This window comes from Phoenix dactylifera, chromosome 7 (genome assembly GCF_009389715.1).
Source record: "Phoenix dactylifera cultivar Barhee BC4 chromosome 7, palm_55x_up_171113_PBpolish2nd_filt_p, whole genome shotgun sequence".
NCBI classification, from domain to species: domain Eukaryota; kingdom Viridiplantae; phylum Streptophyta; class Magnoliopsida; order Arecales; family Arecaceae; genus Phoenix; species Phoenix dactylifera.
The window spans coordinates 3916887-3932666 of NC_052398.1; the positions used below are offsets into that span (position 1 = coordinate 3916887).

The window sequence follows — 15780 nt, forward strand, 5'->3', positions numbered from 1 at the left end:
TATTTTATTTTATGTTCACATCGATGCAGCATTGTATTTCCAAATGTTCAAATTAATAGGGGCAAAAAAAAAAAAGCATAGGAAAAGAATACGGAAGGTCTGTAAATAGTCTTTTTCTGGAAATAAAGGAATTAGAGGGCGTTCAAGGCAAATCTCCAACGGTAAATTTTTAAGGAAGGTACGCTCACCGGGGGGTGACCGTATATCCTATTTCCGCAAGCGTACGGTGCGGTCCTGCTTTGCCTCTCTTCGTCAGGGAGAGGAGCAGTGAACTCCCCCCAACCTCACCTTCGAGGTCGTGTGAAGTACCGAGCAGAACCTTCAGATTTCATCAGAAGATCTCAAAACCCTAGCGCTTTGGCGTCTCAGTTAAGCCCTCAGTCTCTTTTTCCTCGCATTTCATTTCATCTGGCTCGCTGGAGCTCTCCACTTTCCCATCGTCTTCCGAAGAACGCCGTACTTTTTCTCCCTGTTCGCGCTCGAACGGTCTCGATTTGGCGGAGATCGGGATCTTGGGCTTGGGGAGTGAGGCACGGAGTGGCCTCGTGGTGAATGCAGGTTTCTTGGCCGGATTGTTCGAGGTTTAGTGGATTGAGGGTTTCTTGACGTCTTTCTCTGTTGGAATGCTCGGATGCTGTGGTTCTGGGCATGGATTCCCTGGGATTGAAACAAATTAGGTGCAGGAAGTGGTTAGGCAGAGAAATCTTAAAGATTTGAGAGCTTTCCTATCGTTCTTCTTTTGTCCTTTCTCTCCCCTGGTCAAGATTTTGGTGGGGTTTGGTTGTTTTCAATTGTTAGGTTTTTTTGATCTGGTGCTCTTTCATTTTATCTATATTTCTACCATTCTTCGTCTTTCATGGAAAGCGTGATTTTTTTGGGATTTTGACTTGAAAGCTTGTCTTTTCAGCTTCAAATACTCACAGTCTGGAGCCGTAAAGACTCAACTGTTATTTCTATTGTATGGTAATACGATCATAATGCCTTGAGTAAAATTCAACCTTTTTTTTGCTCCCAGCAGTGTGGTGATCAAATGTTTAAAAAATAGCTATATAAAATTTGCCGTTTCAACCAAAAAAAAAAAAAAAAGTTTAAAAAATAGGTTTCGTTTTTTTTCAATTTTCCTTTTGCACTCCGTAGATATAGTGTGAAATTGGGGACGATAACGGATTGGGTGATGGTTTAAACTGTTTGATTGTTGGCGTATGCTACCTTGGCTAGCCATCGATTCATAAATGCACAGTTTTTGTCAAAATCTATAAGATTTTAATGTTATCATTGCATACCCAAATTTCCCCTACAGATCTCAGCACTTGAAGCAACTCAGGTACATGGAAGACCATCATATCTGTTTCATCCTGTTGTTGTGTAACTTACTGATCATTTCAATTCTCGCTGCACTCCAGCAACTCAGCTGATCTGTTCCATTCAAACTCACCATAAGATAAGTGACAAGAACTGTATATGCTCCATCGATCTACTGAGGTACACCGACTTTAGGGTCTGTTTTCTTCATTCACATTAACCACAACACATCCAATTACAGAGTGTTTTGCTCTGCAGGTTGTCTTGTGCTACGAATGGCCATCACAGGAACTGAGAATCCATTATTAGGTGAAACCACATGTGGGTCTTTGCTGCAGCAGTTGCAGGTAATTCATTTATTATTCACAACTTGTGCTTTCAGTAGAAGAAGCAATATGAAGTGTACTGGATGCATGACCTCTTTGTTTTAGCTAATATGGAGCGAGGTTGGTGAGAGCGAAGAGGAACGCGACAGAATACTGCTTCAGCTAGAACAGGAGTGCTTAGATGTTTACAAAAGGAAAGTTGATCAGGCGTCAAAGTCAAGAGCGCTCCTTCTCCAGGCCTTGGCTGATTCCAGAGTGGAGCTCGCCAGACTTCTTTCTGCACTTGGAGAAAAGTCTTTTGTTGGCATAGTAAGTTTTTTTTTTTTTTTTTTTTTTTAACAAAATACTAATGCTCTAGTGAACAATAACTATTTATATGGTGTTTTCATTTCTTGATGGCTACCCTTCAGAAACTTCATGAGATGACTATTTGCACTTCATTTGGCTATGCCGCAATAAAGGCACTTGCATGAGCTAGCACTTGCTGCTTACGAGTAAGATATTCTATTTCACCAAGAAAAATAACCAGAATTAGAATGATAAGAATTTAATTTTTAGAGTTTGATGTGATTTCTGCTCAAGATCAGCCGGGATGTCTTATGTTTTATAAGACAATTAGTGGAAAAAAAACTATTACCGTCAAGATTTTAATCTTGAATTTTCATAGTTAATCTTCAATTTCTCCATATAAACTAAGTTATGATATACAAAGTTAGAAAAGATCAAATCTTTGGTGATTCCATCATACATGACCGAGTTTCGTTAACTTCTAGATAGGTATCCTGCATCCGAATTGAATTCTTTTATGGTTAAAGAATTTATTTCTGGTTGCTCTGGAACAATCAGAAGATTCTCTGTATGAAATATGGAGTTCTGCTTCTGGTGTGTGATGCTAATGAGCATCTGAAGCTTCTGAGTTTTGCATTGAATTATTAATTATAATTTTATTAAATGCTTTACAGAGATATGAACTGGGATATATATAATTTAATGTGTAGAGCAGGTGATATATTATCCATTTGAATTCACAATTGTGAGTGTTTGTGGGGAATAAAATTGCATACTTTCACTGTCAAATAAATATGCCGATCATTTTCTGGCAATGAAAGGGCCTAAGTATCCCTGCCTCAATGATCCACTATATCCTCCTTAAACACTCAGACCCACTTCATGCCCCTTAAATCTTCATCCTTCATATCCATCCTCTTCCGTAACTTAGAGCTTTTGCCTTATCCTTCCTAAATTCACCGCACCCACCATTTGCTATTTCAACCATCCAAACCTACCATTTTTGACTTTGTTTCTTAAACCTCCTCTGTCTCTATTACTCAAACCTACCATCCCACTTATTCCTACATTCCTTATACCTGTCCTTTAACCCACATCCTTTCTTGTTCATTTAGCCACCACTGGCCCCGAACTCCAGTTTGGCCTCTCTCTTTTATGTTGCATTCCCTTCAAAGTTCAAAGTCTTTTCTTACCTTCCTGCATAAGGAACAGAAATTATTGAAATGGAGGATGGGCAGGAGATGGTTGGATTGGTGGCCATTTTTGCTGGATAAAATGTTGCAAGGTCGTGACACTGAGGCAGTGGGAAGGTGACCAACAGAAGTGGTATGATTTATGCAGTTGGCACAGGAAGGTTGTTGTGACATCCATGTAGGTGGAGGGAAAGAGAGTATTAGTGTGGTACTCACTAGGTGGGATGAGATTGTGTTGTAATAACATGATGAGGAAGAATTTGGACTTCTCAAGATATTTTGATACAAATTAAACTCTTTCAAAAATCAGTTGGCTTTTAATACTTAAATACAAACTATAAATCAGTCTAATATCCCATTTCTTCTTTCAAATTATTTCCTCTGAATTTTCTATTTTACATCCCTCCGCTTAAGAGAGTTCAAGGTTTGAATTCTGCTCCCACCTACTTCTCTCTCCCTCCCCCACACCGAAAAAAAGGGACAAACTTACACTAACACATATATGACTTTACTTGGCTGCATGCATTTGAAGGCGTGTGTAGCTGGTATAACTTGCCTATAGAGATTCATGTTTTCAGTTTGTTGGATCGTGCCATGTTTAACACTCAGGTAACCCTGAATAGCTTGAATATTGATAAAATGCATGTTGACAGTGTGAGATATTTCATTTTATTTCTCTACTAGAAATCAATATAAATGAAGTTCACTTCTCCTTTCTGTGCAAGCTCCTCATGCAGTTAAGTAGCTTATCCGGTTCTTGCACTGTTCTATGTGATATTACTAACAATTTGCTTATTAGGGAATCAAAGTAGGACAACACAGATGTATATTGGACAATGTGGTATCTGGCTCTAAATGCCATAACTTATACATGAAAATAACTAGTTTCTTTTGGAAAATGCAGTTGCAAAAGCTACTTTTATGTGATTATTTTTTGTATTCTTGCAAATTAGGTTTCCCTTTACTAACAAGTTGTCTTATGGTGCTCCACAGCCCGATAAATCATCTGGCACAATCAAGGAGCAACTAGCAGCTATAGCACCAGCATTGGAACAATTATGCAAGCAGAAAGAGGAGAGAATAAAAGACTTTGCTGATGTACTTTCACAAATTCAGAAAATACAGGGAGAAATTGCTGGAACTCTAAAAAATGGTGAGAAGATGGGGACATCAGCAGTTGATGAGGAGGATTTGTCACTGAAGAAGTTGGATGAGTACCACTCTCAACTCCAAGAACTCCAGAAAGAAAAGGTTCCTGTTGAAATTGATCATGTTAATTTTGAAACCACTAAATGTGTTCTAACATTTGAGGTATTTCTTGGCAGAGTGAGAGGCTGCACAAGGTTCTTAACTTTGTCAGCACAGTTCATGATCTTTGTGCTGTCCTGGGAATGGATTTCTTCAGTACTATAACTGAAGTTCATCCTAGCTTAAATGATTCTGTTGGCGTGCAGTCCAAGAGCATTAGCAATGATACCTTATCAAAGCTTTCTAAAATGGTCATAGAACTTAAAGAAGATAAAAGAATGAGGCTACGGAAGGTAATTCTTGTTTTGCTACATTATGTAGCTTGTTCTGTAAACAGATGATGCAAATTCAATGTCCCACTAGTAGTACATTTTTCCAGCATGCTGTAATAGAAATCTGGTGCTATATCCCCCTTGATAGTTATGCAGCTTATTCTTTTAGGCATTCTGTGTGCCAAATTTGTTTGGATCCAGTGGAAGTAGAAGATCGACCTACATTCATCTTGTGCACTATCAAATGACCGTCACTTCATTGTTAAAATTCATTATGCGCTCATTGCAAACTTGTCCTTTTATGGAGTATTAACATGGCAACATTTATCATTCTTATCTCTGCTTCACTCATATTACTTGAATGTGCTTTAACCGTTGCTGCATATTATGACCTATATCATATTGCCAGCCTTAACACACTGTCATGATATGATTTAAACTGCATCAGTATGTTTGTTTAAGTTTTTTGGTTTTGTGTCTTTCTATTTGTCTGTGAACATGTGTTTTTAACGATGTATGCTTATGCAATTCTCGTGCATGTACATGTGTATATTTTACATGTATTTTCCTTGACTTAAGATGTAAAATCATATGCGACATAAACTACAGCTCTTAGAAAGGTTGGTGGGTTTGGAAATATGTTGGAGGTTTCGTAAATATGGGGATGTTCTGATTAAAAAGCTCCGTTGTAGGATAGGAGAAGGAAATTCACAAAGCTTATTTGATTGAGTGTGCAACCCAATTAGATAGGGCTGTTTCTACATTTTGGCTTGTCTTGATAAATGTATGGTTATATCAGCACAGACATTCTTTCTGAAAAGAAAGGCGGATTATTTAACAATTACAAACTAGAAATAAACATGTTATAAATTACAAGATTTTGTTAGATATTGTTACATTCCTTGTATATGTTCAAAATATGTTAATTATCTTAGTTCATATGTGTCGCTTTAAGTATGCATAACGTGAACTTCGTAAAATCTGGACATCTTTTTGCAGTTTTCAAACCTGATCTTTAGATTAATTCATCAGTTACAGAGGTGCCGGGGAGGTATCCACTCAAATAATATGAACTCCCATTTATTGTTATGCACATGAACTCAAATGAATTGTTCATATCAATTCATGATATACCTCTTTGTAGTTTCATAAGATATTTTGACTATTATCCGAGTCTCCAAAATTCTCCACCTTTTGAACAGCCATAAAAGGTCAGCAATGAAATTAGCCAAATAGAATGAATGCATATTCAGACCATGAGCTTTTTATTACGTGCCTAGCATATCTCAACTTCCATCTAGGTTGACTTTGGTCTCATCATCTGTTTTCAGCCACTTATCCAAGATCTGAGCCCTTTCCTCGCTTATCTTGGCCTTTCTGAAATCTCAAACAAGGCCTAACTGCATCCATGCACCCAAATATCCAAGGAAAAAAAGAAAGTTAATTTTGCATACTAATCATTATATATGTTCAAATCATAAACAGGCGAAGCATAATTTGTACAACCCATGTACTTGGAAGCATGAAATCTTTATGAACAGAACATGGAGCAATATATACATATCGTACAATCATTTCTCTTGCTTCTGTTATCAATATTTCTTCTGTTTGCTTTGCTTGAACTGTGAAATTTTATGTAATTTCTCTATGAGTTTTTCTAAAATGGATTTAACAAGTGATTTTCATTCTCAACTCAGCTACAAGAGCTAGCAGCCCAGTTAACTGATCTTTGGAATCTAATGGATACTCCTATGGAGGAGCAGAGTTTGTTCAATCATGTTACCTGTAATATCTCTGCAACAGTGGATGACGTCACAGTTCCTGGAGCCCTTGCCCTTGATCTGATTGAGCAGGTTGATCAATTACATCAATTTTTGAGCTTTTTAGAACACCAAACTTTTTATCCCTAAAGTAAAAAGAATGAAACTTGAATTCACTTGGTGTGCGCTGACTTACCTTTTACTTTCTTTTGGGAAGGCTGAAGTTGAAGTCGAAAGGTTAGATCAGCTAAAGGCCAGCAAGATGAAGGAAATAGCTTTGAAGAGACAAACTGAGCTTGAAGACATATATGCTCGTGCTCACATTGAGATAGATTCTGCAGCTGCTCGAGAGAAAATAATATCTCTAATCGACTCTGGGAATCTTGAACCTTCAGAATTACTAACAGACATGGACAATCAGATATTAAAAGCCAAAGAAGAGGCCCTAAGCAGAAAAGAAATTTTGGAAAGGGTTGAGAAATGGATGTCAGCATGTGAAGAAGAGAGCTGGCTTGAGGACTATAATCGGGTACTGACAGATAAAGACAATCACCTTGTTAGCTTGGATTATTTGTTTTCTATCATACAAATTTTGTTTTCAATTAACATTATTTGTCATCTTTGTCATATTTCAGTAGTAGTTGCTTGTAAGTAAATTTTACTATAAAACGCATCTCTAGAGCTCGGCCCATTAGAAAACAAACTACTTTTAAGTGCTGTACATTTTGTGTGCAAATAGCTTAAATGTAACTGCCGAATTTCAAAGTTCCCATGTATGTTCCATGTTTCTTTCTGAAACCTTCCTTGTAACCTTTTGTTTGGCCTTGTCGTAGAGATCATGTATGGCTTGGAATTTCTTTTAGCTTAGTGAGAAAAATCATTGGAACAGAGAATAAACTATCCGGAGAAGAGTTGTTTTCCAGGCTCAAACAATTTCCTAACATAGGCATTATGACTCGATTAATTTAAAACTTTCTAATATAATACTTTCTTTTTCAGGATCAAAACCGATATAATGCAAGCAGAGGTGCACACTTAAACCTCAAGCGTGCAGAGAAAGCTCGTATATTGGTAAATAAAATTCCAGGTATCTTTAAACAGCTTTATTGGAGTTTCTTAATATCCTTCTCTTGCTGAGAGTCGACTTTCAAAAATAAAAAGATCAACTTTTGTAAATTAACTGGGAAGATTCATGCATATGTATTTGAAGCACTATGAGGGGTTTTGAGTGTTTGCATGCCCGGCAAAATATGAACAGAAGTGGACCCAGTAAAAATATGATATACAGACAATTAGCCTTCTATCCATCTCAAGGTCCACTACTTAAGATATTATTTGTTGCTGCTGCCAGTGTACCATCTGGATTTATTAATTTATATTTATGTGCATTGGTGCTTGCAGTTGTAGGGTCTTGTGGACAAATGGGTTGGCTAATATGTCTTCACATGGGGGTGCTTGCGAGCTCATGTGCTTAAATTTTATGCTTTCTTGTCTCCTGCATGTATTTGTAAGATGATGGCAGTGAAGTCTGAAAAAAATTCTCAATTGGTTTGCTGTATTAATTTTATTCACCATTATAGCTCTCCTTGGATGCTGGGAAAATAAAGAAAATGAACATGGAGGTCCAATTTTAGTCAATCCAGACACAATAAACTCTTGTTAGGAAAAATCAGCACCCATCCTCTCATTTCCATGTCCTTTACCTTCCCCTGCATCTAAATACTTCTGTTATGACTCAAGGCGATCAATTGTTATGGAAATTGTGATAGGGCATCTTTTTCCCTTAATAAATGATGTCTGATGGTATAACTGTTTCATCATTTTTGAGTATATTCTCTACTGCATTGCATTTCTAATTACAACATCAATGTGACACTATAATCATTTTTCTTATTTTCTCTATGGCAGTAGACAACAAAAAACTGAATGCTGCTTAAACATTAAAATTGGATATGCCATTGTGTGTTTGATGGTTGACTAAACATTTTGTCAGCAGTGGGTTTGCAAAAGATGTTTCTTTCCATCAACATTCAATCTGCAATGAAAAAATATACTTGATGGCTGATTAAACACTCCACTGTCAGTAAATGGCTAAAATTTGGTATGTGGTCCTAGCTCTTGTTGATGCACTGGTGGCCAAGACTCGAGCTTGGGAGGACAGTCGTGGCATGTCATTCATGTATGATGGTGTCCCTCTTCTTGCAATGCTGGATGAGTATACTATGCTAAGGCAGGAGAGGGAGGAAGAGAAACGAAGACTAAGGGTACCTTTTTTTTGCCCTTTCAGAATCAATTGTAGGCATACCTCGAGCTTTCATTTTAATTTACTCCCTTCTCGTGCTCTAAAATTTCCAGGACCAGAAGCGGTTCCAGGAGCAGGTGAACACGGAACAAGAAGCCTTGTTCGGCTCGAGGCCAAGCCCAGCCAAACCACTCGGGCCAAAAAAAATGGTGGGACCCCGAGGGAATGGAGGAGCCTCAAATGGAACCCCCAGCCGAAGGCTCTCTCTTAACACCCATCATGGCAGCGGCAATGGTGTTAGATCTGTGAGCAGGGATGGGAAGAGAGAAGTTAGTCGTCCTGCAGCTCCAGCAAACTATGTAGCCATTGCAAAAGAGGATGCAGTCTCTCATGCGTCCGGCAGCGATCCAGCTCCTGCTTCACCTTGACATCAATGTGGAATATATAGGTAGGCTGTTTCTTCTATTTTTGTTGGTGCAGTTTCTGTCTTTTAAGCTCATGTGATTTGGAGCAGGGAGTAGCTTCAGACCAGTCTAGGTTGTTGACTTGTCCGGAAGTTCTGTTCTTGATAAAATTAATCTTAAATGGAGACGCGTTTATGTGATGAATACTGATCTTGCAATGTAGTACTAGCCAGTACATGATTTGAATTTTTATCTTTTGTAATGTTATTTTAGGTTGTAGATATTTGTGAAGGCCAAAGACAGGCATTCTATAATTTCGTTTTGACGTGTATAATCTTTGGACTCATTGGAGATGCCATCAGAAGGCAAATAAATAGGTAGAGATGGACGGGGGTTACTCCAGGAAGGGATGCTCGGTAAAAGCAAAGAAAGGTAAATGGATATTTTGAATGGAACAATGATTTTTAACATGAGCTTGAAAGTGTACGGGCTTAAAAGTATTGAAGGCAGCTATAAGTATCGAATTTCAGGCGCATTAAGTAAACTCATGTGGCCCGTGAATAATCATACACAAAAGGTAAAAAATTGTGAGCGCCAGAATTAGATGATGTGGATAACCTTGAAAAATAAAAGGACTGTAAATTTTATTCGATGACTCAAGGTATGTCTTGCTTCAATTTGAAGATGCCAGGATTGTTGCTTTGCGAAAAATGAGCTTCAAGATCCAACCGAACAACACGAGGGCTATCAAGATAGATAAGACTGTTGACAAGGGTTTTATCAATGAAATTAAGAATCAATTTCCACCCAATATCCATCAACAATAAAAAATATATATTGTACAGAATCAAATTTCATATAATGATAAAATTAAATTCCATACAATATGCATCCAGAATGAAAAATATATATTGTATGGAACCAAATCAAATCCCACACAATAGTCCAATGGAGATCATTCTTCTATGCCAATGAGAGGGAGGCAACAATGTGGAAGAACTGCAGTTGCTCCATCAGCTCCTTTGCATGTTTGACCGCACGACGCTCGACCCGAATGAATAATTCTTCACTCAATTCTTCCCCAATGTGCTCATCAACGAGCACCCCGCTCACGGAACGGCAGCTGTTGGCGAGTGCTCGGCTGATCTCAGCGGCATCTTCTGGGTGGCTGACGACCAACGGGCTACCTCCTTTCACAACTTCAAGCTTGTTAATGGCGAACGAGCCGTTGGCTTCCACGACCTCCCTGAACTCCTGGAGGCTTGCTGCGTACACTGGGATGTTGAAGCTGTCGCGCTTCTCACTCTCCAGCAGACCCTGTAAGTATAAGAATGAAACTTATGCTTGTGTTGAGTCGATCAAACTTGGTTATATTTCAGCCATGGATATTAAGCTTGTTTGCCGAGCTAGTTGTTTATCGAAGTCATTATGAGCCGAGAAATATCTCAGACTAGCCTTCGCCATGAGTCGTACGTATATGCTCACCTCTTGGACAAGGTCATCCCAGGCATCCTGGAAGTGGGTGCCAAAAAGGATGCCAGGGCCACCTTGGTCAGTGGGGTCGACGGAGGTCCGGCCCAGGAACGCCAAGAACATGACACCCCCATCCTTCATCTCCTTGGCCCGGCACTGCAGGAATCCGGTTAGGTCTGCCTTGAATTGGTCCCTGTAGGCGTCCGTGGTGCATTTGGGTGCACCATGGATGAAGATCCGGCCCTTGTTATGCGCCGCCGACTGCTTATCCGTCACCCTCGCCGGCACCTGTTTTAATTGGCAGCTCCCAAATCACATCAAGAATGCAACTTTCAGGGTAACTAAATAGTTGCTAGTACTTCTTGGTGATGGTGTGATGGTCTAGTGTTTGAAAGTATGATAGACTTTCTTAGTAAATCACAGCGCACAGTAATAAGACTCGACGAATCTTACGCCATCGGTTCCCTCTTTCTTTCACCAAAAAAAAAAAGAGAGGGAATCTTGCACTATTTAAATTGACATTACTTGATGCACTAATACTGGGTTGGAGTATAAGACGAGACTGTGCCACAATTGTTGTGGCAATTCTCTCTATGATGATGCCAAAGAAGACCTTTGCTCTTGCACCATTTAAGCCCACTGTCTTCATATGTCTTCAACAACTACTAGCCTTACATGATCGATGGAATGTTAACTCCTGAGTCGATTTCAAAGGTAACATTTAATCCAAGTCTTCAGGTCATATAAGTATGATATATTTTTCGTCAGATCACCCTGCGTACCTTGACTGCTGACCACGGTATATACAATTTGTCAGGCTAGTGGCTACCTGAGATGAAGTTCAGTTTGTGCAAAAAATATTATTTGCTGAACAAATTAAGCACTCAAAATGATACCTGGGAGAGCCAATGCAAGGAGAAGGTCGAGTGGAACACATGGATCGATCTTGCCGGAAAAAGCCGACCGAAGAACGATCCTGGCACCCCAGCAGCATAGTAGGATCGCTGCTGCTCGTCGATCGCTGCCAGGGATTCCTCTGGACTATTGCTTGTCAGTGGAGGAAGAAGCTGGAAGAGGGTGTTGAAATCGTTGCTGGGGAGGTCGGACAAGTAGACAAGGAATTCAGGTGCCTCGCGACCAACTGCGTCGTATATCTCGGTCACATGTTTAACTATGATGTCCATGTTGAAGAGTGCATTCGGCCCGCAGGAGCAACCTAGGTCTGCGATGGTGAACGAAGTGTCCGCAGAGGAAGGAGGAAGCTGCATGGAGTTTAGTGTTTCCTTCAGGAAGTGAAGCAAGGACCGGGCATGACGAGCCTGCATGCATGCGTAACATTTAGCAATCTTCTTGAGAGCTCTTCTTCTACCATCTTCTTGTTTCTTATAATCTTTTAAGCGCAAGGTAGAATTGCAAGTATCCTGATGAAGGAAGAAAGACCAAAAAAGACAGCATGCATGTTCTTTTCCTACTTATAATTAATCTGGCTTCTGTGGCTGTTGGTCTAGATTTACCAAAGGCTCCACTAGAATTCCTATAGGGTCTCATGCATGGGAAACGAAGTGTTGCATGTGGATGCTATTCATGTACAAACATCTGCACATCTAGCATTAGAAATCTTCTCGAGAGACATGTAACAGGTTATGGAAGGTAGAAGGTTTTTCTGCATAAAAGTTTGGAGTAATAGAAGGACAACAAGTTGGTTGTGAACAGAATGCTGAACAATGAATGGATGTTTAGGCACGTAGGCAACGTACATCCAGAGAAGCCACCAAATCATGTGGATAAAGTTTGCAGCATGGTGGGCCAGCAGTTGGCCATCAGACTACGAAGTACTTCAGAGTTCTTGGTGTGGTACTGTAAACTTAATAAGGTGATGAGGTGGTAGGAGAGTATTACTGGGTGATACCTGAGCTTGCGAATTCTTCACATAGCTGCCCTCCCCCTTGCCTCCTCTCATGCTAAACATCCTCTCAAGTTTCATTTGAGGAACCACCACACTGTCTCCATTGAGAGCCATGGCTAATGCTCTTTGTGAACCACCCTTTGTAGGCTTGAGTTAAATGTAGGAAGTGAAGAAGGGGACTCCATTATATATAGAGAGGATGTAGCTAGGTCGACATAGAGTAATAGGTACTAGACCCTATCCAAGGATGAGAGTAGAAATACTTCAAAAATCTGAAAGATGACAAGCATATAAATGCTCCTCACATGCACTCTAGTCCCAAAAGTCGCGCCGGATTTTCATTATAAGGCTTCTAAGGAACAATAATAAGGTCCTAGCTCTCTCACTCAAGAGACAGTAGACCTTACCCCACAAGTCGAAGGTGGAGCTGACTCTAAGGAGCGAGAGCTATTTAGAGAATGTAATTACTAGCCGGATCAGAATAATGTATAGGGATTTATTTATATATTATATTTGCAGCAGATAAACTTACCAAAACAACATAATCTTATCTCGAGAGCTAATTAGAGATTGTAATTACTTGCCGGATCACAATAACGTATAGCTAGGGATTTATTTCTATATTATATTTATAGACTTACCAAAACAACATAATTTCATCTTTATTCTTTAATAGCAATAAGTTTTAATAAAGTATTTTTTCTTTATAAGTTGTATTCCACAATGCTTGCCTGCACTCATCTAAACTTTTATTTTGTTACATCCTCTGGTTTACATATGCTCATATGGTGGTGCACCTGCATGATCAACATATCCTTAGCTAGTCTTGTTTTTTAACATGCATTCATGTCGATGCCTCAGTTGCAATCTATATTTACTAGGTAGATTATATTTGTCCGCACTGTTTTTTTTCAATGAATTCTACCAGTATACCTACCTATTTCTGAAGAAGTTATACCAGTTTCATTAGGAAAAGACACAATTACGTTTCCCTCAGAAAAAAAAAAGAAGATGTCGACGGCCGGAAATCACACATCATAACAAGATTTTAGTTATTTATAACTTAAATTTCTGAAGAATGATTCAGAATCGCAGCTAGTCATTTGAAAGAAATAATGGAAGTATTACCCCATGTCAAATATTAGGGGTAAAACTCGAGGTTCGAACAGGGCAAAGTGTAGTTTAGACTTAATTGTAGCCATCGATCTTGACAGGAAAATAGGACTCTGAGGTTTCTATCCTTGTGCAAATAGAGATTTTGCTCTACTCTTCAACTCAAACACACCTACCCACCCACATTCCGTCCTTATTTCTTGACCCATGTCTTCCCGGCGTGATGGTCGCACCGGCACATGAAACTAGCTCTAGACCATTCTCTTCCAACTACACCTATGTATGAATACATTAACTCTACTTTTTTAATCACTTTATAAGGGCCATGAGTTGCCGCTCTAGGTTTTCCGAGAGAAAGAGAGGAAAAAAAAAGTCCGGATTGTACCTTTCGCATAAAAAAATGATTGATCTTTTTTTCACGACGTCGCCTATCGGATAGCCCTCCATACAAATTTGAAAGCACTCCAAACCTTACCATTCATCCATCTGCACAGATCATCCCCAGAGAAAAATATTGATGTTGAGATTAATAAAATTCCAAAAACCTATTTCTGCAATTCATTACTTTACTCATTTCTTTTAAGAAACCAAGCCATCAATGCCATCTCCCAGAGCACCATAGCTATATGACGAAGTAGGTAAACCACACGGTCCACACTATTGGATCAATAACCTCGTAGGCTGCAAGCTGGTTTATGCTGATCTCATGCATAGTTATAGCATGAGAATAGAATTAATGAGCTACTCGATCTCCGCCTAGGTCAGGTGGTCTCTTATGGCTAGTTGTTCTTATAGTTCATCATTACATGGATTTTGTAGTCATAGGGTGTACTCCATGCATGGGATTTTGGGTACAAGGTTGTGGTTTTCCAGGTGCAGAAGTCCAGAATTCTCTTCTTTAGCCTTTGCATGACCAATATGGGGATGAAAGTTTTAGGTAGGCCAACAAGCCCTAAGAGAGATAGGCCCCAAATGTTGCAATAAGGTGGGGTTTGGATGACTATGTTTTGTCTGGTTTAGGCACTGGAGAGAATTAGCAGCCCAGATTGGTCTGGTTACTGCGTTCTGCAATTAATGGGCGTGTTTTTTTTTTATTGACTCATGAGAACATGCAATGCATTGGACCTCTCTTTCAACTCCAAAGAGACTACCAAAAGTAATTCCTTAATTGTCTTCTTTCGCCTGCCGAATCTGCTTGTTGGTTAAGCAATTCTATTTTACTCCATCAAAGAACTGAAGCTACGTGAAATGCATGTGATAAAATGGCGAGGGATTTGAAAGCATAGCTACGCTTTTTATTAGTCCACAAAAAAATAAAATTGGTACAAGGTTGATTGCTTTTGACTGGTTTGATAATGATACTCGGATAATACACACATCTATATATTTTACATATACATACACATACATATACATACATACGTATATATATTCGAAAATTTAAATTTTATGGAGCTTTCTAGATGAAGAGTTACATCATTTTTTTTTCATTCATTTGGTATGAAAAAAAGGGGCAACTCCATTGCATGCACCCCAACTGGTAAAAATTGTAACAACCCAGGATCTCACTTAAAATGGCTAGCCGGAAGGTATTATTTAGATTTCTTGATTCTGTATAAGTACCCAAAATCTACTCAACGAATAACCGATGTGAGGCTAAACATACGCCCGCACGGATCCTTACATACTGCCTCTGTTTAAGCCATGACATCCTCATCAGGCTAAAGATTCAAATCCATTCAAATCTAATCACAAACACCATGATCGACCCGTGGTTAGCTTCAATAGATATGTGCTGCAGTGTCTCCTAATCCACATTGGTTATAGATCGGGTCCGCTCTGATACCATTGTTGTCACACTTTAGATCCGGAATATAATTTGTCGCGTCCTAGATCCAGAACATGACATTGTCGTGCTACCGAGGGGTACAACCCACGAGAACACGAAGCCAACATTACTTTTAACTTTCAAATTTCATTACAACAAAATATAATAATTAAATATCTAATGATCTTCTGAATGTTTGAGGGTGATGGGTTTGGTATGATGTTGGATTTAGACACTCCGAACCAATTTTTGTTTTTATTTAATGGATGTTAAAATTAAATATTTAATTATTATATTTTGTTGTAATGGAATCTGAAAGCTAAAAATAATGTTAGCTTCGTGTTCTTGTAGGCTGTATCCCTCGATAGTACGGCCATATTACGTTCCGGATCTAGGACGCAACAAACCATGCTCCAGATCTGGGC

General features: G+C 39.1%; 2 protein-coding genes across 7 annotated transcripts; one reads left to right on the plus strand and one right to left on the minus strand.

Moving 5' to 3' along the window:
* Positions 1 to 239: 239 nt before the first annotated feature.
* Positions 240 to 9307, plus strand: LOC103702328 (65-kDa microtubule-associated protein 1-like). 6 transcript variants are annotated; one of them, XM_017841638.3, is made up of 12 exons: positions 241 to 368; positions 908 to 963; positions 1404 to 1482; positions 1561 to 1649; positions 1734 to 1937; positions 4103 to 4360; positions 4435 to 4650; positions 6327 to 6482; positions 6607 to 6918; positions 7389 to 7476; positions 8505 to 8653; positions 8745 to 9307. In XM_017841638.3, exons 4-12 carry the CDS (start codon positions 1578 to 1580, stop codon positions 9057 to 9059), a joined length of 1770 nt encoding a protein of 589 aa, XP_017697127.1. In that variant the 5' UTR covers positions 241 to 368; positions 908 to 963; positions 1404 to 1482; positions 1561 to 1577; the 3' UTR covers positions 9060 to 9307. The 6 variants fall into 6 exon arrangements, with proteins under 6 accessions (XP_008782929.1, XP_017697127.1, XP_017697126.1 ...); XM_039127975.1 differs by lacking the exon at positions 908 to 963 and adding an exon at positions 1301 to 1324 and having other exon boundaries at positions 247 to 369; XM_008784707.4 differs by lacking the exon at positions 908 to 963 and having other exon boundaries at positions 240 to 368.
* A 626-nt stretch (positions 9308 to 9933) lies between these two features.
* On the minus strand, positions 9934 to 12559 carry LOC103702327 (indole-3-acetate O-methyltransferase 1). The gene is made up of 4 exons (XM_008784698.2): positions 12418 to 12559; positions 11405 to 11827; positions 10521 to 10796; positions 9934 to 10352 (listed from the first exon to the last, which is right to left on the minus strand). Exons 1-4 carry the CDS (start codon positions 12526 to 12528, stop codon positions 9999 to 10001), a joined length of 1164 nt encoding a protein of 387 aa, XP_008782920.1. The 5' UTR covers positions 12529 to 12559; the 3' UTR covers positions 9934 to 9998.
* Between the last annotated feature and the right edge of the window lie 3221 nt (positions 12560 to 15780).